Source organism: Theobroma umbraticum, unplaced genomic scaffold (genome assembly GCF_002168275.2).
Source record: "Theobroma umbraticum cultivar Fairchild unplaced genomic scaffold, ASM216827v3 scaffold_67.0, whole genome shotgun sequence".
Classification (NCBI taxonomy): domain Eukaryota; kingdom Viridiplantae; phylum Streptophyta; class Magnoliopsida; order Malvales; family Malvaceae; genus Theobroma; species Theobroma umbraticum.
This window is the reverse complement of record NW_018397262.1, coordinates 3,947,175-3,972,375: the sequence shown is the minus strand read 5'-3', so window position 1 is coordinate 3,972,375 and position 25,201 is coordinate 3,947,175. Positions and strand designations below refer to the sequence as shown.

The window sequence follows — 25,201 nt, the reverse complement described above, 5'->3', positions numbered from 1 at the left end:
ATAGCAAGGAAAAGAAGGATACTGAGTTAGAGTTTCGAGCGTGCGAAGGTGTTATTTTAACTTATACAATCATTATATTATTGCAAATAATTAACTTATTTTTTAAAAAAAAATAAAAATATTTCTCAACCATGTTTGGAATTATAATTTTTTATTTAAAAATTATAAATTATTTGAGTTTTCTCTCTTAATTAAAAAAGTCAAATTTTATCCAATTCATAAATTTATTGAAAATGATTCGACAAATTTGACTTAAAATAATATATTTTTAAAATATGTTACTAAAAATATTTTAATAACACTTTTTTTTATTTTAAGAATATTTTTATAAATTTAACTTAATTATATAAATTTTTAGATGTATTATAAATAAAATATAACGATAAAAATTACTTACACTAGTAAAAGTTACACTTTTATTACTATTAAATATGAAAAAAGTGAAATTAAAAGTTTAAATAACTATATTTTTTAAAATTTTATTATATAAAAAATATATATAACTGAATGTAATGTGATTAAAATTTAATTTTTTATAGTATTAATTCAAATTAAATGATAAAAATTAAAAATTTTAATTTACAATACGTGAATTTAAAATGATATTAATCTGACACGATTCAAGTTCAACATGGCTCGAATCTAAAACGAATTGAGCTCATAATAATCCAAAAATCAAGATTTAATTGATCCAAAACTTAGAAAAACTTATATTTACAACTCCAAAAAATCCAAATTATAATTAAATAATTTTATTTAATAACTAAATGAGTAAATGATTATTTTTTAAGTGAAAATTTTAAGACACACAAGTACCTTTTTGTCAGTCAATGCTTCTTCTTTACTTAGAAACAGCTCATAGGAATGGCATGGTCAACGACTCTGCTTCACCTTCACTTCAAATTCCCTCCGGTTTCTTCTCACCAATTTCCACATTACCTCCCCCAAAAATCCCCAATCTTCCTGAACCCTAACCCTATAATTCCCAATTCCAAACCCCCCAAAATGCAATTCCTTCACAGACCCAACGCGTTTCCAGGCCACGGGGCAGTATCAAGAGCCATGGCCATCATCCAATCCTCGCCGCCCACGTGGCAATCGGCCTTCCTCAGCAACCTCGTGATCTTCGTCGTCGGAACCCCACTTTTAGTAGCGGGGCTATCTCTCTCCGGAATTTGCGCTGCCTTCTTGCTTGGCACTCTCACTTGGCGCGCTTTTGGGTCTTCTGGGTTCCTCCTCGTTGCTTCTTACTTCGTTATTGTGAGTCATTAAAAAGTCTATGAATTTTATTTGACTTATGGGATTTAAGTTGAAATTGGAAATGGGGTTCTGATTTTTGTTCCTATTTGGTATAAAGTTTATGCTTTGGAGCACAACTTTCATTGTTTGGTAATATGGCAAAGGAAAGGAAATTTTGTTTATGTCAAAAGGATTTCATGTGAAGTAGTTAGTTATTTAAGTGTGATTTGTTTTATTTAAAGAATTGGATTGCACTATGTGAAATAAGGTCAAAACTGTAACCAAAATATTGTTCCAAAATTTCTTTATTTTCATTTGTTTTCCTTTTGATCGGGGGCAGGTGGAGGAGTCAAAGAGAGTTTATGGGTTCTCGCAATTTTAGACTTGTTTGAAATGATATAGTATGGTTTTTCCCCTGCTTTCCTTTCTGATTATCGCTTGTTTTACTTGCAAAATGAATCTTGAACTAGTTCCTCCTTCCCTCTTCTCATTTACCCTACCCGTATAACCATGCTTGAAAACTATATTACAAAATACTTGATATAACAAACGGTAATGTGTGACTTTCGGGTTTCTACTTTGAACGGAGAGATAGTTTGGGATGGAAGTGGCATTAAAGTTGGAGGAAAAAAACCTGAATTCCTTTGCATGAAGTAGAACTTATAAAAGAAAAGAAAACAAAACCTAGCACAAAACTTCAGAAGATGCTTGATTATAAGGTGCTGAGCTTTTGAGGACCTGAGTTTCCATAATACTTTACATTTCTCTAAATCTCCATACAATCTTACAGCTCTATGTCATGCCTGGAAAACAAATTTGGTAAAACCATGCTCAATTGTTCTAATTATTATGCTCAACTTTTGGTATAATTATATGTAATAATTTATTCCCCCTTGCTTCAGGGAGAAAAAATCTCCCTTCTTGAGCAATTACACTTTCTAGAAATAAATTGCTAAGGCCTTTTTATTAGACGATGATTTTTGTAAGTGATTGTGATTTTCAACTCTTCTGTTTGACAGTTGAAACATTTATGTTTGTTAGGGCACTGCAGTTACAAAAGTGAAAATGGCTCAAAAAGAAGCTCAAGGGGTTGCTGAGAAGAGGAAAGGAAGAAGGGGACCTGGGAGTGTAATTGGGTCAAGTGCTGCTGGTTGTGTATGTTCTTTTCTCACTATATATGGAGTTGGCGGAGAGGCATTTACTCGGCTTTGGCAACTTGGTTTTGTTGCTAGTTTCTGTACTAAGTTGAGTGATACGGTCTCAAGTGAGATTGGGAAAGCATATGGCAAAACAACGTAAGTAATGCATCTCCATTTGTTAAGGTTTAGGCACTTGAAATTATTTATTAATACTTCTCTGTTATTCACTCTAAAGGCTATTTTGAAACAAGTGGCATGCAGATCCCTCGTGGTTCTTGCTAAATTTGAGTGCTGTTAATGTCATTGTCATTTATGCTGTTTGTAATGGCCTCTCTGACATTTTATGTAGAAACAAAATTTGTAGAGTGTCAAGCTTTGATGGCTTCTTTTTCTTTTTTTTAATGTTTATATTCATTGCTATTTACTAGTTTTTTTTTTTTTTTGGTTAAACCAATCTTTCATGATTGCAAATTTAGATTTGTGATGTGCAAAAATGAGCAGGTACCTAGTCACAAACTTTAAGATTGTTCCTAGGGGAACGGAAGGGGCTGTCAGTGTTGAAGGAACCTTTGCTGGACTTTTAGCATCAATACTTCTTGCCTTAATTGGTTGTCTCTTGGGTGAGGTAGTAATTGCTATTTTACTTATACCATGTAGATATTTTGTTCTGTTATTCAGGGATGCCTTTTTGTTTAATATTTTCACTTCTTTGGCATAAGACCTGCATTCATTATGAGCATTATTGAATGATCCTTAAAAGATGTTTTTACCTCAGAAGAACCTGGAATATATTTCTTTTCTACAACAATAGATTAGTTGGGTAGCAACATGTCAAGAAAGCAATGCTGGTGGGCTAGTGCCAGGCTGGACTAGTTTTGCACACAAAATTGGTTGAATGGGTATTTAAGATGGTTAAAGCTATTTTTCTAAGCTATTTTTCTAAGGGCATTCTTAAGAAAAATAGCAGATCCTGATCTTTTTTTAAATTGAATTTGACATTTCAGTAGTTAGGTGTGTACTTGGTTCTTTTGTAAACATTATTTTGCTGGGAACTTAAGTTTCAATTAATATAGTTCAGGTATTATAATTTGGAAAATAGGCTATTATTTTTTAGAGGTTATATTATTTCCAAGAAGCTAAGAATGAGATCGAAGTATTTTGAAACTGACTTTTAACGTTAGTGATTCTTTGGGTGTGAGTTGATCAGATTGTCATTCCCTAGCTTTGGTAATCTTTAGCAAGGGTTTTCCAAATGCTTATATGCACCCTGAGATTATGCTATTTAATAATATCATTGATGCCACAACCTTAATAAACTTATCAGATTGAGTGATGATAAATTGCATCCAGAAAATGTATAAATTAAAGATGGCCATTTGAATTTATAAAGTTCTACTAAGCTTCTTCTCTTTATTCCTTTTCTTTTCATCTTCTTTAATCTTTGCAAGTAGATAAATGTACCTGAGGTGGTGATATGCGTAGTAGCTTCCCAAATTGCTAATCTTGGTGAGAGCATAATTGGTGCTGCATTCCAAGGGAAGGAAGGATTTCGATGGGTAAGAAATCATTTGAATAATAGGATGGTGTCTATCAACCTGTTTTCTCTTTTTGTTTTTATTTTTAATCTACTGCCTGTGTATCTTCTGGTTTGAACTGTTGTGCAATGAACGGGGTTTGATTTGGATATGATTGTATAGTTTTACGTGGCATCTCAAGTCTATTTGGGTTAGGCCACACAACATAAAGCTAGTAGTGAGGAAGAAGTATGTACCCACACTTTGGGGATAAGAGAAGGTCAAAGAAGAAATTGAGAGAGATCAACCTGTTATTGAACTGCCTGCCAAACGTTAGCTTGAATTTTAATTTTCATTGGATTAAAATGTAGTGCAATTGTCCATGTACTGGGCTAGTTATAAATAATCCTTTTAATATCTATTATCTAAATATCTTTTATTTGCTCTTCAATTCATAAGGCTGAAACATGATATCTTTCAGTGTCATGATTTTTGGCTTTCTGCTTGCAGCTGAACAATGATGCTGTTAATGTCATCAACATATCCATAGGCAGCATTTTGGCCGTCTTAATCCAACAAATACTCCAAAATTGGTGTATGTAAGCTCACCAGATCCTCTCTCTGGAGCTCGGGTAATCTAATGCAGCATTCATCTATACTGCTATCAACGTCTGGCAATGTGAACAAAAAATGAAAAATAAAACGAAATCTTCAGTGCCATACAGGAGATGAGTACAAGGGGCAGTGATTTGGTTATGTGCAATTGAGCTTTCAACTAACCTCAAAAGATTGTCAATGATGTGGAACATCATTCTCAAAATCAAGTGTTCCACTATATATTTGAAGCTTCACGATGCATATCTCTTATATACTTATGATATTCAACAATGTATTCTTTTACATTAATCTCCAACCAGAAATCAAATTAGATGCTTTTTTTATAGGCATACAGTGATCTTATTGCATTTTCAACTTCGAGGATAACCTTGGAAACTTATTTATTTTATTATTACTTGCATTGCATGGAGCAATAATATGTTAAGACTTTGTGGCTTATTTGAATTTGAATAAAATTCACGAACAAGTTTCACTCGCAAATGAAGCTTGTGAGTAGTTAACTTATGAATGATTAATTTCAACCTCACGAACAAGCTTCGGATTGGCTCTTCTTAATTAAATGACTGAAGCGTCAAGCTCAATGAAAGATTTAGCGTGACATTGCTTTTTCCATATGAACAAGTTGCTATTTGCATGAAGGGAAGAACTTGGTATCTGCTTTAGAAAATGGGGAAGTGCATATATGGGAAATTAAAACAGGTCAAGTCATTACGGGGCCTGGCAATAATTTGGGATGCATTAGTGAGATGTTGGTGGCTAATGGTATAGCGCAAAGGTTTGAAAGTTGGTAAAAGGGCTAACAGTTCTTGAGATGGATATGTGGTGGATAGGATTCTAAGGAGTGGAGCTAATTTGTACCAAAAAAGAAAAAGAATTGTTGATCTGTACCACCCTAAACATGTGCTTTTTGTATTATATCCAAAGGAGGAAAGATTACAAGCAATCATTTACAGTACAAAATACAGTGACAGTAAGAAGATTCTGGTAGTAAGATAGGGTGGATCTTAGTCTATAATAAACGACACTTTATTAGGACACATTGCCAAAGAATTACAACAAAAAAACCTTAATACATTCCTGACCTTGTTCAGGCTGTGAGTATGAATTATACACAACTGGTGGTGCTAAGAGCTGCATTTTTTCTTCTTAAGCTGTTCTTTCATCCGGCGATGGTAATAAGGCTAAAAATCATACCAAAGCATACATGCTTATAGCAATCAGATTTCAATTAGAGCCAAACTCCTGGTTCCACCGTTCAAGTTCTTCCCACTTGCTTTTGCTTAAGCTGGGCCTAATAACAGCCATTGCCTTCTGAAAGTCTTCATATCTTAGTGGTCTCACCTGGAATAATGTACTCTGGTTAGTAGGTGACTAATGAACACACTCATGAGACGAACTAAATCTAACCTGAGAAAGATAATTCAAAATCTGAATGTGCTCATTCTCATGACAGCAAAATCTTAATCTACAATCCAATGTCAATTCAATTTTGGCATACGATAATACAGCCATCTCCTTAATTCATAATCATTTGCCAAAAAGACAATCTTCAGTATCATCTCATAGGAGCAACTTCTATTCAATACCTTTCCAACCAATAATTCTCAACAGATCTGTTACGGCTTAGGATCATTCTCTTCATGTGTGAGGGACTGGGGGTCCATGATACAAGAGCAGGCTCTGAGTGTAGGTGTCATGATGGGTGTGTTCAACATTATTGGACATAGTAGTAGGGAGGAGGGGGGGACATCTAGACTCCTAATTATAGACGTGATGGCTTCAATATTTAGAATATAGTAGAGGGAATATTTATGAACATAGAAACCAAAATACTGCAAATTCATTGACCAAATGAAGCCTTTCCAACATTTTACTTCTGTATCAAAATAATTCCTATAAACCACTAGATCCACAATAAAACTGCAATATCTACCTTGAAAATTGTTGCAGCATCTACAAAACCAATTACTTAGGCATACGATGAGAGCTAACTATTTTCTGGCTAAACTACCTGATTTGCCTTGACAGTAAGGATATTTGAACCAAGCTCTCTGATTGGCATCATCGCTGCCTCTTCGCATAATGCTTGCAGATCACTTCCAGAATATCCTATTCACAAAGAGAAGCCAAAGAATTAAGTTCTTACATTATTCGAGAGTGCACTGTAAGTACATTGGCTGCAACATAGCAACCACCACGAGGACCAAGTTGAAAAGCATACATGAAGAATTATCTTACCTTCTGTCTCTCTCACAAGTTGTTCTACGTCCCGACCTATCACAAACAATGGAAATTGAATTGTCATCTAAGGGCCATGGTTGTGCAGTTAAAAGGGACAGATGACCACTTCAGTTAAATATAGTTCAAAAATATGAATTTGCACCTCAATTGAGAAAGAGAGAGAGAATAAAAGCACCAAATATATGAGCTCATAGAAATAAAAAGGCATTTTTTACCAAATATTCATACAAAACACATAACAAGAGCATCTCTCACCAGGTAAGGAAAATGCTTGACCCTTGAGCTTGTGTTTTAGAAGAAGTCTCCTAACATTTTCATCTGGAAGAGGTACATATATCCTCTTAACCTGGTCCAGTGTTTCACAACAGAGTTGCATAAGTAAACCAAAAAGCTATGTTTATAATGGATCATAATACATACATCCTTTAAAGAAATCTCATTGAAATGCCATATCTTTGAGTTACTGGGAAAATCAAGTTGCACCAAGTTCATGCAACAGAATACTAACCAATCTTCTAAGAACAGCATCATCCAATTCCTGAGGCTTATTAGTGGCACCTGCAAATTAACAAGTGAACAAGCAATTATATAGTACAACTCTGCAATTGCTAATGTAAGCCAAGCACATTAGATTAACACACACAAAAAAAAAAAAGCAGAAGGTTTATAGATTTCATAGTCAAATAGTCAATTGACAAGTTCGGTATTGCACAAAATCCAATTATTTTCTTCTCAATAATTTTTATCTTAAGTACTAGAAAATAAATAAATGAATAAATAAAACTTACCAATGACAATTACTAAATCATTAGAATTTGAGGTCACCCCATCGAACTGGATTAAAAACTCTGACTTCAACCGTCTGCTAGCATCATTTTCATTCGCCAACCTGGTGGACATGACACTATCAATCTGTAAACCACAAAAAAAAAGTTAAAAAGAAAATATCAATAATGTCTAAGCAGACGCAACATTTAACTGGCTAGCATCAGTTAAAATCAAGGATTCAACCCATACAATAAAAGAGGAAATAATAGTATAAAAATAGAGATAGTATTGTTGCTAGTGGTGACAGTCAAGGGAAATACATAAAATGTCGTTGAATGTAACATAGGCTCCATTTAGTAACAGTAATATAACTTGTTGAAGGAAAATCTTGTGTAAAACATTTTACTCAGGAAATCTGATATTTTCTATTATTTGGATAAACTGTCAAAAATATTTTTGTTATTTGGATCATCCTGTAGAAAATATTTTCCTTCATGATCCATCTTCAAAAAATTTTCCATCTTCAGTAATTTTCTGCCATGACACCACAAAAATATCAATATTCAACAATTATGCAAGACATCTAAAATATTTTTTAACATTAAAAATATTATATCTAACTAATTGTTAAAAAATATTACATATAACTAATAATATTTATTTAACCCATATTTATTTCTCATCATATTGTTATACTGGGTAGTTTGCTAAGTAAATAAATCTAAAATTTAAAAATAAAACAAAGGTGAAATTTTCATGTCTGAAAATTTTATTTCCTATTTCAGATAAAATTTTGCTTAAGTGACCTTAATTATTTTGTTCTACATTAAAGACTGTAGTATTTTCATAAAAATAATTATAGGTGATATGATCCCTATGAAATAGTTGAACAAAAATAGCCAACAGTGCTTTGTTGGGAAAAAACATAATGAATAAAGAGATGAAAAAAAGGAAAATAGTTGAATAATTAAATAATGCTTTGTTGAGAAATAGTTGAATAAAATCATAATACTTTGTAGGATCCAGCCCGCAAGGAGGGAAGGCAATATGTGGGATTGATCTGAAAGTTTATGAGATAGACTCCAGAGGGAGGGGAAGTCAAATGGAAAATGCCATATGCCCTCGGAAGACATTTTTCCTCTGGTCAACCAGTTTTTTTTGTTGACCTGAAAATATTTTCAGGGTACTAAACAAGGAAAATGATGAAAAATTTTTCATCCTTACAAAACAGAGCCATAGATATAATGTCACTTTATGAGCATCAAAATATATGTAGTGTGCTGAAGATAAACAAACTGATGAATAGTCAGAAGCAACAGAATCCCAACAGGCCCTAATAATTCACCTTTAGTTCAGCATCTTTTATGGCAGAAACGCAAAAACCTAAGATTGACCTAGAGATTGTGGATGTTCAATACCATACAAATGCTGAAAAGCAGTAAAAATTATTCTTAATTTTTCTGAGCAGCAACATAGCCAACCAAGTAAAATTAACAAATTAATCTTAATAAAAGTTTTCTGAGCAGTGATCAGCAAATTGAGAGTCAGTGGATAACAAGGAATAATAAACCAGCAAAAAGTTCAATCTTGAAGCAGTCTTAAAACATGATAATGGCAAGGGAGGAATGACTATAAACCATAATGCCATAACAGAAATAGAAATCCAATGAGAGATGGGAGAGAACAGCATACTTCATCCATGAAAATTACAGAAGGCTGTTTGGATATAGCAACCATGAAGAGAGTCCGAACAAGCTTTTCACCCTCTCCTACCTAATTGATTATTAAAGAACTGATCAAGAGCACAAGATGGAGGAGAAAAGAAATTGAAGAACATATATTTTTTGTTTTCAAAAGTCAAAGAAGGATATAATAGCAAGGATGTTGACAAACCCATTTAGATGTTAGAGAGGATGCAGAAACATTGAAGAATGTTGCCTGTGATTCTGATGCAACTGCTTTGGCAAGCATTGTCTTCCCATTACCAGGTGGACCAAAAAGAAGCAGACCTAGAAATCAACTGTCCAGCAGTTTAGTTCATTAAACTAAGTTTCTTGCAAACTTATCTTCCTAATTACGATAATCTAGCAAGAGGAGACTCTACCTCTAGCCGGCCTTCTAAGCCCAGTGAACAAATCTCGTCTCCTAGTTGGCAGAATAACCATTTCCATTAATGCTCGCTTAGCCTTCTCTAGGCCAGCTGCAAACAATTGAGATAAGTAAGTGCATAACTTCAGCGCAAGTGGTATACATAAAAAATAAAAAATAAAAAAGAGAGCAAGCATTAGAGAGCAAAAACAAAAAGAAGGGAAAAAATGTACAGCATCATACCAACATCTTCCCATTTAACAGAAGGACTTCTATCCACTATTGCTGTATTTATCATTTCAATTAACTTCGATTCATAACCATTAGTAGATTCTTGTGCTGGTTTTGAAGTTCCAACTTTATCTGCCTGATTTCTCACCACTGGATTATGGGAAGACTTTTGCAACACATCTCTCCTAGAAGTTGACGTTCTCGGTGAAACTGCAGCAGTTTGTGCATGAATTGCGGTGCTCTGCAAATATTTTATATATATTATAAAAAAACAAAAGATAAAAGAACATTGCTAACTCACAACTACATAAATTTCCAACTAATCAGTGACAGAATAACAATGCCGATTAATGCAATTCCCATCCAATAAAAATAATTATCATTTAAAAAATATGTATTGAACTAAGCATGCCATACCTTGTTCACGGATGTACCGCCTGAAAAAAGAAGTTGAAAAAATAAGATAAAAAAAATTAATAAGCTTTTTAACATTCTAAAATACAAGGATTAATTAAAATTTACAAGTATCAAATGCTATTATGCTAACCTACTCGGCGACTTAAAACTTGTACTCTCTCAGATACTTGGCCTTGCCATTTTGATATCTTTTGCCTATACGATTTCACTTTTTCTTGTTCACTGCCACAAAAAGTTGAAAAATCATATCATCATTCATCAACATCAAAATTATGACACAACAAAAGGAAACAAAAATTCAAAGCTAATTACCAAAATTGAAATACCTAGAGCTGATATATGAAGGTGCTGGAGTGGAGCTAGCCTCGACCAATATTCGCTGGGCGTTTCTATAGTGAATTACAGCATCATCAACTAAACCCCACTCTTCTGCTCGAACCGCCTTGTCAATCTCTTCTGTAGCCAAATCAAAGTATCCTTTGAGCTTGTATGCAGTGCGTTCATTTCCAGCTATTCCCTCCATGTTCTGGCGCGTTGATGAGCTAGGGTTTTCTGTTGATTCATATGGTGAGCTATCATTAGTTGAGAGGATTGAGCTTAAAGAGTCCATTATACCTTTGAGGAAACTCATATCTACAAAATAGAAAAAGAAATTGATTAATTCTCCAAGAAGATATCAAAATATTTTGAAGAGGATGGCCTTTCAAAAAAGAAAAAGTGGATTGCTAAATTGGCTAACCATTTATGAAAACAAGAGGGAGTTTTCCGAAGATGAAAATTCCACCTCATAGATCAAAATTGGATTTGTTTCAAATTGTACAAGGAATTTTCCGAAATTTAATTGGTGAGAATGAGCGAGAGGAAACAGAAAAAAGGAAAAGGAAAACTCATGCCGCTTTGTTTAGAAGATTCTCTGGGTAGGGAATTGCATTCTACAGCAAAAGCATACTAGACTATTAGATTGCAACCAAAGAAAGAGGAGAAGCATTTTAGGTTTTTAACTAGTTGGCCCTAAAGGCGTTGATTTTTGTTTATTTGTCGTACTTATCCTTACATGACATTACTAACAAATATTCAACAAAAAGGACATAAATAAATGAAACCATATAACTCTAGAATTTGCGGGGGGTATGTTTGGTTGGGAAATCCAACACCCTAAGTATCATGGTATGAGTTGGATGAAATTCTTTTTTACGAGTGCAGCCTTTTCCCTTTCGTATTTCCTTTTATTTTGTATGAAAATTAGATGACAATTTTTTCCATATTTACTATTAAAAATATTTAAATTCTTTTTGTCTCTTACCAATTTTGATACACCATATCACATGTGACAAAAACTCTACAATTTTGCTTTTTCATGAAAACTTCAAATTACTACTCTAAACACCAAATAACCAAAAAATAATTTGCTTGTTTGAAATAATTTAAGAAGTAATTTAGCACCTTGTTTTTGAAGCCAATAATGGCAAGCTCCTTACAGTAAGGGCCTGAATGAAGCTCGCCTTAAGCCAACTCAAATCCGACCCATGAACACCTTTACGGCCACCGTGGTCTAAACCTTAAAACTGTTGCAATCATATACAAAGTCTAGTTTCAACTTAAGTTTAGGGTCTTTTACCCAATCTAATTAGAGAAAAAAGAAAACTGATATATAAAACTATGTACCATCTCACACAAATCAGATGATCAGTTTGGTTCCTTTCATTATTTTTTGAATCATCTTTAACCGTCATTCACATATTAGAATCCATAATTTATAATAGCATCTCACACTTACGAACAGTAATCATATATATTCAAAAGCAAATGGAAACGATTTCAATTCATAAACACGAATATATCCATACCTTTTGCCCAACCAAATAGCAGTCAAATAATTTCTTCCAAAACTCCAATATTTGGAGGGAGTTTCGGTCCACGAAAGAATCACCGCCCACGGCGGCAGTGAAAGCGGCACAAGGAGAGAGGAAAAGTGAAGGAAGTTTCGGATCTAAGGTTTCCTTGAAAAAAGTAGGTGAATTTTAAGGTAACAATCGGTGAAAAGATATAGGGAGGCAGAGGAAGAGGAAGTTGGGGCGGCGGACGGGGCCCGATCTAGGTTTTCTTGAAATAAAAAAGAGAAAAAGGAGGAAAGAGAGAGGGTTTTAGGAAAAACTTAACCGATTAAAATATAGAGGAGGATTAGCTGTTTTTCGAGTCCCAGTGGTCAGTCGTGGCCGGCGGCTGAAAGCACCTGCCGGTACCGTATTCTGGGTTTAGAGAGAGGGGCCCGGCAAACCTAGTGAGAGAAGGAGAGGGAAATTGAAAGAAAAAGGGTTTTATAATTAAGGTTTAGGATGGTTTTTATATATATTTCCAAACTACGTCGTTGGATAATACATAGAAGCATAAATTAAAATATCATTATTGCTGGAATTTTTCCACCCCATTGAGTCAATTCTGAAAGATTTTTCTGTTAAAAATTCTATCAAAATAAATTTTCCTAATAAAAAAATATAAAAAATGAATTTTTTGTTCCAATTTTTCACTAAGAATATTACATGAACACCATTTTCGACAAAAAATTCTCACATTATTGAATTCAAATAGACACAATTAATTTTGGATAGAAATAAACTCATCAAAAATTTATAGATAAAGATGTATTTTCAAATTATATTGATTTTTTTATTCATCAGTAAATTATTTTTCATAAGTTCCAAACATAATTTTATTTTTATTATTTTTAGATTCCATTTTTTAATGTGTAATAACAAAAATAAATTGTAAATAAAAAATTACTAAAATTTAAACTTTAATTAGACAAAATGATTAAAAGATTTTTTTTATTACAATCTCATTTTAATACTTTATAGTTTTTATATTTTTATGTAAAAAAAATAGAACGTGTTTTCTTCTCCTATTACATACAGAATTTACTACAACTAGTATTTCACTGGTAAACTCCTACTTATTTGCTTGGCGGGCAAGCAACTACCTCCCTTCTCTTTATAACTAGCACTGAGTTCCAGTTCTTGTTCAGTTGTTCTCAGAGTTCAAAAGAAAACCTTTCCTCTCAGCAATTTTTCTCCAATGGCTTCCTCTACTTACCGTTTCAGTTACCAGCAACACATTGTTTATCAACCTCGGGCTGATCCTAAAATCTCTGACCCGGCTCTCGGTTTCCCTCAAATTGAATTAACCGTCACCCTTCAACTCCAACGCAGGCTCCATTATTGCGCAACCGATCAGTTCATCGATCTTGACGACCAACCCCCTATATTCTCCCAAGAAACCATTCGTTTTGATCTCCGTGCTTTGCATAGCTATGATCGGACTTTCCGAATCCTTGCTCCCATGCTAGTACGACTCAGAATCAACCCCAACCCCCAGTTTATTGATGAAATCATCCGACAAGGACTAAGCATCGGAACCTCGGAGTCCAATAAGGGACGTGAAGTCTTTCCTTTGCAAGCAGATCTATGGGGAACGACTGTGGAACACGTACCGGACGAGGAAGAGGAGGATTTGACTGAAAGGGCTCTGGAAGAATCGGCATCGGAGTTTGAAACAAGCAACTATAACATGGTTCCAGCCAAGGAGTCATCGGTGAAGAAGATGCTGAAGAGAGTGCGGGTGGAAACTGCAAAGGGTGGTAAAAAACAGGAAAAAACTATCAAGAAAAGGCGTGTGGAAGCTGAAAACTGTGTTATTTGTTTGGAGGAACTCAAGGTTGGATCAAATGCTTTTCAGATGCCATGTTCCCATACTTTTCATGGCGAATGCATTAAAAAGTGGTTGAAGCAAAGCCACTATTGCCCTGTTTGCCGGTTTGAGATGCCCACAGAGTGAAGAGTTTTTCTTTTTTTGTTTTTCTTGATAAACCTCTTCTACTTTTGGTAACTTGTAAATTGCTTCCGAAGAGGTTTTTTCTTTTCATTAGTTGTAGTTATTTTGTTTCTGTAACAATCCATGCTTAATGAACTTAAACTTTCGGTGCATGGCGGAAGTCTGCAATACATGGAAAGAATATATTATTTTCTTCTTTTTATTAGTTTTTTGTGTTTGCTTTTTAATTATTTTAATTGTTCTATTTAGTTTTGAGCTGGTTTTGGTATATTTCTTTTACTTCTCTGACGTATTACCAGGTGTTAGCTTCCTCCTGTCTCTGTACTTCTACGTTTTGTTTGATCTAACCAACCCTACATTCGAATATAAAAAATGTTTGTCTGTCCAATGACACTCCAATCTATTGTTTCGGTTTGCAAATATTGAAATATATGCTTAATTTTGATCTTGATTTCCTGTATGTATAGTTGCAATACAGAATACATTTGGTTCCCCAGTTTTTTACATATACAAACATATTGAATTTCTTTCATTGTTCTTTTTACTTGATTTTAATAAAGTGGAGAACAATATTACATCCACTTTGTGTAATCATGATATGGTTGTATCAATTTCCATCTATAGAGTGATAATGCAATGAATAATGTGAAGAGGTTTCCAACGTTCCCTTGTTGATGTCGTTTCATATTGGATGCAAGAAATAATGTTTGGGATTGAGGAGCAACTTAGAGCTTGAAGCTGTTTTACCGTGTCATTGACTTGTCTGAACTTTGTTTAATATGTCTGGTGTACAAGTTTAACAGACTGCTAGGTCCTTTCCAGCAGAGAGAAATTGTTGGATCCAGGTGTCCCATGTGCAATCTGAGATGTGGGAACTTTTTCATAGCTAGTTTTAGATACCCTTCTCCGGCATTGGATAACAGATTATCACCGCTGCTTTCAGTCTCCCTGTGAGTGGATGATTATAACACAAAGGAAATTGGATGTCGATATCCTTGTAACTGGTCACACCCATCAGTTCAAAGCATATCATAAGGACGCTGACAAGGTCTCAATTGTTGTTGTAATAGCTAACAGGTGGAACTGCCATCAGAGGATTGAGTATGCTGAAATATGCAGTTGCATTGATTCGCTATGAATCAAATGGCTAACATCTTTCAGGTAGCGAGAAACAATCTGATGATCTTATTTGTTTCTGTAATGCAATAAGTAATTCTTTCTGCAGTTTTCTTATGGATTCATTTCTTCCATGAGAATTGCTATCCTTTATATAATTGTCAGAGATGAAATCAACTGGCAAAGTTAGTCTACAATATTTGCAGCTAGTGCACGTTCTTACTATGGTGTTCTTCTGTTCCCATGAGGTGATTTTGTTGATGACTGCGGGAGTGATAAAGGTCTCACACCCTGAATGCTTTCTTATACCATATTGTAAATTCATTGACAATAAAGTAACTGGTGCAGAGTTGGCATGTAGCTTTCAAGCAACAAGAACACTCTAACAATTGACACACGACATGTACTATGACCTCTTGAGACCTTGACTATGGTGATTGCTCGGTTAAACTACTGTTCTTTTTGTGAATGGAAGGTAAGTCTAGATTGAATGAAAGCTGTGTATATTGGTTGTGAAGATAATCGTCATTGCTGACTGACAAATTTTCCTTTTTGTTAAATTTCCAAGGGCATACAGTTTGTTGAACAACGGGTTTAATGTTGTTTATAAACCTTTGACAGCATTATTTCCCAAGTTTTTTTCCTGTTTCAGCTTTCTGCAAACTTTGCAGAATGGAGAGACATGTTAATCTCTGTATCTAAGTAACCTTACCACTTTTTACTTTAGTCTTTCTTCTTTTGTCTTTTTCTGACTATCATGTTAACTGTTAAAGAATTCCTTTTGATTCTATCCAATTATATTTATTTTTGAAAAGATCTTTATTCCTGTTTATGCTATTGGGCTTCATTTCATTATCAATGGTGTTACAAAAGTTTCTGGAAAGAACATCTATGCTATCTTGAGTGTTCTTTGGTTTTTGGTTTTGCATGCTTGCGGTTGTAAGTGAGTACCAAATGATGTCTATGCTGAGGCTGGACGATGAAATAGGGTGGTGACACATTGAAGATCAGCTGCTGTAATTATCTGATGCGGATCATAGGTCGCCCTTTTGTGCATTTGTGCAGATTGTAGTTAATAGGTTTAGCCATAGTTTTATCTTATGTAGATATGTCATGAATTTCTTATCAAGAGCACCAGACCATAGTGGCCTTGTCTAATTACAGAACTGAGAAGGCAATAATGTACAAAGCACCTTGTATACTTCCCTTTTGTGCAAGCAATTTCATTAAGTCTACCAGAAACAAGTTCATTAGCTCTACTTCATATGTTTTCCTTGTTGTTTGGCCCGAATTTAACCCTTTTGCAAGTGCCTGTGACTGTAAGTAAAGTTTTTCTTGTACATGCTTTTCATGAGCAGGAAGTTCAAATATTGCTACTGAGTTAGCTCAAACTTGTTCAAATATTTTGCTCATTTACATGCTTGCATGTGGATGTTGGTTTTGAAGCCAAAATTTGTCCGTAGCATGTGCCCTTTTTTGTCTTTTTCAAGTCTAATTCCTTTATTTTCAATTGGGAGGTTATGACAAAATCCATTAGTATCTGGTCACAGTTGCAAACTAGGGAATGAAGGATGGGGATATTAGGGTCCTCTTTTACCTTTTTAGCCAAAAATAGGGTTCACTTTAAAATGCTAATTAATTGACATTTAATGGAATAAAGAGGAATATACTTGCTATTGCACAAGATGCCAATGCCATTAAAGTAACCATAAAAATTTATTATCAAATTGTGACACGGCCATGAATTGCCTTCCACAAACCACTACCAAGGCCTCATTCACATGACAAAATTGCTTAAGCATTTATGGAGAAAGCTGCCAAATTTGATGATTAAAACCACCTTGTTTTCAACGCCTAGGACCCCAGAATTCCCTCCTTAAGGAGGTACTCATTTAACCACTCCCCACCTCACAAACTCACCTTTTATTCCCCCTCATTTTATGTCCTCTAGCATACCAGAAAAAATATGTCATCTTCTTCACATCCTATTGTCGTCACCAGCTCCCCTGATGGCCCCATTACTGCCTTTGATGCAGCCTCAGGTGTCCAACTATGTCACTTCTCCGGCAGCCGGTCACCTTGCCATGGCCTTGCCCTTGTTGGAAGTTCATTCATTGCTGCCTCTCATATATCTTCAGAGACGGCTTCTGGCTCTATTCATCTCTACAATTGGTGGTCATCAACAGCTTTGCATAATTTTCCTGTTCCTGAACCTGTTGCACCATTAGCAGCTAGCCCTGATGGCTTGTATTTGTTTGCTGGTGGTCTTTCGGGTTGTATATATGCTCTGTCAGTTCCTTCAGGGGATATACTCAGATCATATTCTGCACATAGCAAGCCTGTTTCTTGCCTCAGAATAATTGAAGATGGGTCACTTCTCATATCAGGTGGCGATGATGGTACCATTTCTTTTGTTCCAATCTTTCAACTTGTTGCGGCATCGCCTGATCAGGATTCCAGCAGCTTGATGATGCAGGGATTTGTTGCGCATCATGGTTCAGTGACAGAAATAGCACAGTGCAACTCTAGTATAATATCATGCTCGATGGATTGCACAATTAAGTTTTGGGGACTGTTGGATGGAACAAACTTGAGAACAGTGACATTCCCATGTGCAGTTATGGGGGTAGCATTGGATCAAATGGAGACAGAATTCTTTGCTGCAGGTTCTGATGGATTCATCTATAAGGGGTCACTAAATGTTGGAAGCAAAAAGCATGTGAATCGAGGCCGCGAATTCATCACCTGGCCTCAAAAGCATGACGGTGGGATTGTATCTTTAGTGATGATGAGTGAAGGGAAGAATTTGGTATCTGCTTCAGAAGATGGGCAAGTGTATATATGGGAAATTGAAACAGGTCAGGTCCTTGTGGGGCTTGGCAATGATATGGGATGTATTAGTGACATGGTGGTGGCCAATGGTATGGGGCAAGGCTTCAAAGTTGGTAAAAGGGCCAACAACTCCTGTGATGAATATGGTGGATTAAACGGGGTCGAGCTGAGCACATCATTGAAGGACACATTAGACTTGGAAGATGTGTTAAAGGTGGCTGCAAAAGACAGGACCAGAGCCATCGATATGCTTGAGTCTGCAATTTCAATGTATGAAAGGCTCTTAGAGCTCATTCTCAAGGAAGCCAAGAGAGCTCCTGGCAGCAACAGTGAAATAGAAAAGCATGGAAAGTAAACTTTCACTCTATGCCATGTAAAACAAATTGAGATATTGCTTCTAAACTTCTCTATGCAAAAGCAAAATGAAGACAAATGAATTAGTTCAAATATTCCTTTCCTCTCTTTTTGTTTGTTTGGTATGTTTGTTTCTTTGTGATCTGCAACTGCTTTTTGCGTGTTGGAACCTGCAAGTGCTGCATGGTTATGTTACAATTCTATAAATAAAAGTGTCAACTAAAACAATAAATAGAATGTGGAGAGACATTAGGGAGATTAGAATTAAGCATATAGCTAACTAAAGAGAGAGAGCATGAATTACAAGGAAAATGTAAAGAGTACAGACAAAAGAAGAGTCTATGGTAGGAGCAACGTTCACATTTTGCTTGTGCATCCCTGTTTCTCTCCCTCCGAGCTGATTGTATCAATCAATACAAGGGTTCCTGTTTGATCTGCAATTGAGTTACAATTTCCTTCTGCTTTGATTAATTGAATATAAGACACCTTCCAAAGCCATCTGTCTGACCCTGTCTGCCATATCTAACATTCATTTGTCAGAATACAAGAAGCTGTTAGGAGCATCTGATTTCCTCTGAACTTAGGAGCTCAATTGTGGCTTGCTTGGAATAGCTGGCACAAGGCAGTAGGATAGTTGATCATGTAGGCTCATCATCTAAGTTACACAAGGATCCAGTCGCCATATCTGTATCCCAAACGTGTGGACATGGGTACATTAGGCTCCCTGTAACATTGTTCATCATCAGTCCTTTGTAAAAATATTCTTCAGTAAAAGACAGTGCAATCTGAGGGTTGTTTTATATATAAAGTGGGCATAAGAGTTGTCACCATACATTATCATATGTTTAAACTGATGAACCATGGTTGCTTGTTTGCTTAAATTGATCATGGGAAATTCCTCAAAATAATCTGAATTTTTTTTATATAAAAACTTATTCGATTTAAAATTTATTCAAGTAAGTGAAACCTGATTTGATTTTAAAAATTAACTACTCAAACTCGATTTAACTCGAATTCAAATGTATTTGAAATCAAATTAAATCCGTACGTCTTCACTTTCATAAGGTATATATATGAGTTAATTTTGATTATTTAATAAAAAAAAACTACGGCATAGTTTCTTTGTTTGTTGCTTATTATTAGATCATAATTAAATGTTTTAGTCAAATGTTGGTGGTCTATCACCTCATTATTTTTTAAATATATTATTATTTTTTGATAGATTATTTAATAATAGTATATTCTACCACATATATAAATAAAATGATTTTTTAAATGTTATGTTTCCTTATTGTTAGTTATTTTGAAAAACACACATTAAATTCAATTTATTGAGCTATTCAAAATTTATTAGTATTTCTTATATTTAATGAGATCTAAAATAAATTTCAATTATTATCATAAGAGATATTATTTTTCAAATAAATACCATAACAACATCATTTAATATTTTTGAGAGCATATAATATGAAAAATATAATTGTATTTTTTTAATAAGTGAAAAAGATATAACTGTATTAATAACTTTTTTTTGTGTGTAAACAAATATACACACAAAATATGTTTTAAATTCATATTTTAGATATTTCATCTTTTATAGAATCTATATGAAAAAGCTATATTTTATTGAATTACTTAGATTCATTAATTGATTGTTTTAGTTTTGTCTTAATGGGACTTCTAAAAAAAAATCAATTAATGTCCTAAAATATTGATTATTCACTCATAGTTATCAAATAAATATTTTAAATCTGTCATCACCTTATGAGATATAAAGTTAATCATTCGATTAGATTAGATAATAATGAAAAACACCTGAAAGATATTTACAAAATAAAAACAATGACAAAAGTAGTCATTCAAATTTAATAGTAAAAAAAATTAGATAATAAGAAAATCAGCAATGACAAAAAAAAAGAAAAGAGGAAAAAACAATTATTTAATATAATTAATTAAAATATATAAAGTAATATTTTGTTATGTTACTTACTATTATATATTATATAATAAACAATTTTTTTATATTTTCTTGTTAAGTTAAATTGAGATTATTGGAAATGGAATTTTCTAAGGAGTGTATGTACCTACAACATGTGGCCTTGTTGGGACAACACATTTTGCATGTTTGAATATATTTGCTTTCTTGACAAGTGGCATACAATCAGATGTTGATGGATGATCTTCAGATATTCTACCACTTGTTATTTTGTGTCTATCTAATCACCTCATTATAATAGAGTTTTTTTATCCCTATAAATAACCACGTTCAATAGTTTGGTAGTCTAACTATTCTTCCCTCTTAATTTTATTGTTAGCTCTTTTTTTTTAATTTCACTTTGGTTTTTTTAATCAATATTATTTTCTATTTATAATAAAGACATTCTAGGGCTAGTTATGGATGGATTTTATCTAATTTTTTTTATTCTCCTATCTAATTAGTTCTTGAGACTCCAAAATATCTTTAAATCAAAACATAATTTAGGGAGAATGAATAACTATTACAACTTTTAAATTACAAAAGTAACGTAAAATCAATCATAAGTTTTAACAAAAATAATAAATAATATCTAGATGAGTGATTTTGATAAGGAATACATGTTATGTTTTTGTTTGAAGATTGAATATCTAAGGAAATCTTAATATTAATAGCTGATCAATTCAAAATGTGATTTCACATTATCTTTCTCAGTCGATACACTATTATTTTTCATATCACAGTCATTTGCAGTTGCTATCATTACAAATATTATTCATTAAGATTGTGGAAATTGGTTGTTGTATCATGATTGCAAAATAAAGTATTTAAAGAAAAATATTTTGAAATTGAGAACACGGTCATATTTCGATTAGGGACAGCAAAAGAAATTCTAAACTTGAGAGCAGAGTATTGAACATGCCTAACTCATTGTTTTCATATTCTTTTCTACCATTGAAAGGGTAACTAGATAAATGACAAGGTTAATGATTCTTTGTCAAAATCAGCAGTGTAAGCATCTTTCTCTACAACAACTAGATGAAATTAAAAGGTTAAAGGTTGTTTGTCAAAGTCAGCATTGTAAACATCTTTCTCTACAGTTTTCTTTCTTACAAGACAGTTTCATTAATCACCCTTAGTAAAGTTGTGGATTAACTACAATTTTAGTCCCATTCTACAACTTTATCATTATTCTATTAGAATGAAACAATCAAATGACAATAAGATAATATGATAGGGTTGTGTTCCCTCTAAAGTCATGATTATTTTAAAGAAAAACAAAAGCAGTACAAATCGTATTAACACTAAAAGAAGCATATGTGTTGAGCGTGTATATTGAAAAAATAGTTTTTCAAATTTAAAGAAAAACAAAAGCAATACAACTTGTATTTTCACTAAAAGAAGCATATGTGCTTAGCATGTATATTAGAAAAAAATAGTAAACACGTGATGAGTATTTATTTTATTGAGCTTTTACTATTTTACTTGTGGTAATAAGAAAGTTAATTAGTCTGTACTAATTTTATTTTATTTTTATTTTTTTCTTTTTTTACAATAAACTTGACTTTGCTTTTTGACTGATGTATATAAGCTAGGTTCTATAATTCATTAATAAACTACACAAAAAATTATTTCACATTTATTCTTTCAAGCTTCCGATACTTCTCACATAATATCATAGGCATGTTATGAGATAGGAATTCATGAATGCAAATCTTCTTCGAATCTATTTGAGGTTTTGCAATGGGTTCAACTCATCTAATGGTTTAATTCTTGTTTTTCCTTTGTTTGATCTGTAAATCATACGTTCAATTTTGTAGATCTTGAATTGATAGGAAATTTGTTAATTTTACTTGGAATTTATTTTTCCCTTAGTTGTTTGGAATCTCAATCTATTAATACTTGATCTCTGCATTGTTGATTGAAGTTTTAATACTTTGTTCATGGCTACGGATTCACCAACCATGGCAAATAACTCATCAAACCCTAAATCTACGACTTCACATCTAGAAAATCTATAATCCCTTTTTGATGTTCATCACATTAATAATCATGGTTTAGTGGTAGTTAACCCTAAACTTACCTCTAGTAACTACAATGCTTGAAGTACTAGCCGTGTTGATAAGGAATAAGGTTGGTTTTTTTTATGGAACAATAGCTAAACTAAGTATAACATATCCTTTATTTAGTTCTTGGACTCTATGCAACCACTTAATAGTGGCATGGTTTTTAGACTCTATTACACCACCAATTTCATCGACTATTTTCTACATGGATAATGCTTTAGAAATTTGGAATACTCATGAGCAAAATTGTGCGCAACTTGATGACACTTATGTGTGCAATTTACAATACACTTTAGGCAATATATATCAAGGAACTAGAATAATGGATTTATATTTCATTAAGTTGAAAGGTATATGAGAGGAATTAAGAAATTTTTGCCCATTACCACACTGTGAATGTGGTAAATGTAATCCAGTTGGCTTCAACAAATACCTGAACAATATCAAAACAATATGGTTTTTAGGTTTCTCAATGACCTTAATGAAAGCTTTTCTACATTAAAATCCCAAATAATATCAATAAAGCTTTTTCCAAAACGGGATAAAACATGTAACATGGTTTTAAGAGAAAAATCTCAAAAAAAGCTTATTAATTTAGTCAAATCCAGCAGTAGTCATCTACTATGATAACTATTACAAATAACAAGAAGAAACTAAGGCAGAATTGATATGTAGTCAGTGTGGAAAAAAAGGCCATCTAAAGGAGGAGTGTTATAAGTTAATAGGATTTCCTAAAGATTTCAAATTTACAAAAGGCAAGGATAATTGCAAGAAATCAAAATTAGTAGTAAATAGTCTTTCTATTTGAAATTATTATTCTACAAGAGGTTAGATCAACATGATGAGCTCATTGGTATAAGTTTCATGTCTCAGATGTCACTTGTTAAGCATCAAGTTCAAAAATCGATGACTCTGCTCAATGAAAGTAGTATTAGTAGTGAAGATTGTAGAAACAATTCATCAAACATTCAACAAGCAAAGCCTTCTTTAGCCAACTCAGTTTTTGCAAGTATTATTCCTAGTTATTCTTGTTTCAATACTGCAAATAAACTTCCACCTAAATATAAAAAGGTTAATCAATTCATGGTTAAACAAATTTCCTAGATTATGAATATTGATACTATTGAACATATATCATGCTTTTTAGCTAGTTTTAGTTCTATCAAACCAGTCAAAAATTGTTATGTTCATCAACCTAACAATGCCAAAGCTATTGTGACTCGTATAAGGATAATCAAATTGACTTCTTTATTGACTTTTAATAATGTCCTGTGTGCTCATTCCACCTCAATCTTGTATTAGTAACTAAACTTATCGCTTGTCAAAAAGCTTGTGTCCTTTTCACTAATAAATTTTGCGTTGTTCAAGATCTCCTCTCATGGAAAGATTATCAAGATGAACAGTATCTTTTCAAATTTAGTTTGGATAAGCTTGTACATTTTTCATTTGAGTCTTCTGTCTATACTTGAAAAATAATGTATAAACAGTTTAACTTGTGTCATTTTAGGTTAGGCCACATACCTTTGAGTAGAATAAGTGTCATTCATAAATAATGTCCTAACACTAATTATTCAAAAGAATTAGTTTGTGAAGTCTATACGTCTATCAAAATGAAGAAATTACCATTCCTTGTTCATATTAAGAACACAACTTTTACTTTTAAACTTGTGCATACAGATGTATGAAGACCTTATGTTCTTCCTATTATAAAAAATCAAGGTTATTTTCTTACTTTGGTGGATGATTTTTCATGTTTTACCTGGATTTTCTTGATGAGAAATAAATTAGATATATCAAGCATATTACCTTCTTTTTATAAATTTGCTAAAAATTAGTTTTCAACTTCTATTAAGTATTTTAAAACAAATCATAGAAGAGAGTTCAATTTTATTGGATTTTATGCAAAACATGGTATTTTCATCAATTGTCTTGTGTAGAAGCATCTCAACAAAATGGAGTCATTAAAAGAAAGCATCAGCATATACTTGTAGTAGTCAGAGTATTAAAGTTCAATCTTTTTTACTTGTTCCTTTTTGGGGAGGAGAAAATTCTCATTGTAACTCACCTTGTTAATAGAATACCAACTAGAGTCCTTCATGACAAATCACCTTATGAATTACTCTAATACACAGCTCTTTGTTATGATCATTTTAAGGTATTCGAATGCTTATATTTTGTGTCTACACTGACACAGAATAGAAGGAAATTTGATAGAAGAACAACTAAATGTATATTTTTAGGTTATCCAAGTGACATTAAAGGACATAAAGTATTTGATATTAGTGCAAACAAGTTTCTTGTGTACAATAATATAGTTTTTCATGAACATATTTTTACTTTTTAGTCATCACAACATACCATGGATCATTTTACATCTTCACAAACACTTGGAATGCATGACTTCAATTTTCATATTTCAGCTATTGATATTGTGAATTTTGCACTAAATCACCATTCTTCAACTGAGTCATTCTCATTTACACTTATTACATCCTTTGATACTCATTCTCCATCAAAATTTATTAATGAACTTCATCATTCATCTTATCTTATTATTGAAAACAATCTTGCAAACTCCATTACTAAACCTAATAGTCTTTTTACTGCTGTCATTTCATTACCTAGTAAAAGTAGTAAACCTAAAAATGCACCACAATATCTTGAAAGTTATCAAACTAACCTTCCTACTAATACTTATTCAGTCACTTCTCATCCTATCACTAGTTTTCTTTCTTGTCATTAGCTGTCTTCTGCACATAAAACCTTTACTACTAC

General features: G+C 33.2%; 4 protein-coding genes across 7 annotated transcripts; 3 read left to right on the top strand and 1 right to left on the bottom strand.

Annotated features, from left to right (window-relative positions):
• Positions 1 to 832: 832 nt before the first annotated feature.
• LOC110419494 (integral membrane protein (Protein of unknown function DUF92, transmembrane)) lies at positions 833 to 4,864 on the top strand. Its single transcript, XM_021432568.2, has 5 exons — positions 833 to 1,260; positions 2,281 to 2,534; positions 2,880 to 3,003; positions 3,830 to 3,934; positions 4,403 to 4,864. The coding sequence occupies exons 1-5, from the start codon at positions 865 to 867 to the stop codon at positions 4,493 to 4,495; spliced, it is 972 nt and encodes a 323-aa protein (XP_021288243.1). The 5' UTR covers positions 833 to 864; the 3' UTR covers positions 4,496 to 4,864.
• A 650-nt stretch (positions 4,865 to 5,514) lies between these two features.
• On the bottom strand, positions 5,515 to 12,557 carry LOC110419936 (AAA-type ATPase family protein). Of its 4 annotated transcripts, none has more exons than XM_021433071.2 (15): positions 12,103 to 12,557; positions 11,699 to 11,820; positions 10,582 to 10,888; positions 10,386 to 10,477; positions 10,256 to 10,275; positions 9,851 to 10,079; positions 9,624 to 9,719; positions 9,413 to 9,528; positions 9,212 to 9,292; positions 7,540 to 7,663; positions 7,260 to 7,309; positions 7,007 to 7,097; positions 6,749 to 6,784; positions 6,522 to 6,619; positions 5,515 to 5,851 (listed from the first exon to the last, which is right to left on the bottom strand). In XM_021433071.2, exons 3-15 carry the CDS (start codon positions 10,884 to 10,886, stop codon positions 5,735 to 5,737), a joined length of 1,455 nt encoding a protein of 484 aa, XP_021288746.1. In that variant the 5' UTR covers positions 10,887 to 10,888; positions 11,699 to 11,820; positions 12,103 to 12,557; the 3' UTR covers positions 5,515 to 5,734. The 4 variants fall into 4 exon arrangements, with proteins under 4 accessions (XP_021288746.1, XP_021288748.1, XP_021288747.1 ...); XM_021433073.2 differs by having other exon boundaries at positions 10,582 to 10,807; XM_021433072.2 differs by lacking the exon at positions 11,699 to 11,820.
• A 765-nt stretch (positions 12,558 to 13,322) lies between these two features.
• Positions 13,323 to 14,086, top strand: LOC110419953 (uncharacterized). Its single transcript, XM_021433090.1, has one exon. The coding sequence runs from the start codon at positions 13,328 to 13,330 to the stop codon at positions 14,084 to 14,086; it is 759 nt and encodes a 252-aa protein (XP_021288765.1). The 5' UTR covers positions 13,323 to 13,327.
• Positions 14,087 to 17,150: 3,064 nt separating this feature from the next.
• LOC110419669 (protein ROOT INITIATION DEFECTIVE 3-like) lies at positions 17,151 to 18,386 on the top strand. Its single transcript, XM_021432764.1, has one exon. The coding sequence runs from the start codon at positions 17,166 to 17,168 to the stop codon at positions 18,384 to 18,386; it is 1,221 nt and encodes a 406-aa protein (XP_021288439.1). The 5' UTR covers positions 17,151 to 17,165.
• Positions 18,387 to 25,201: the final 6,815 nt, after the last annotated feature.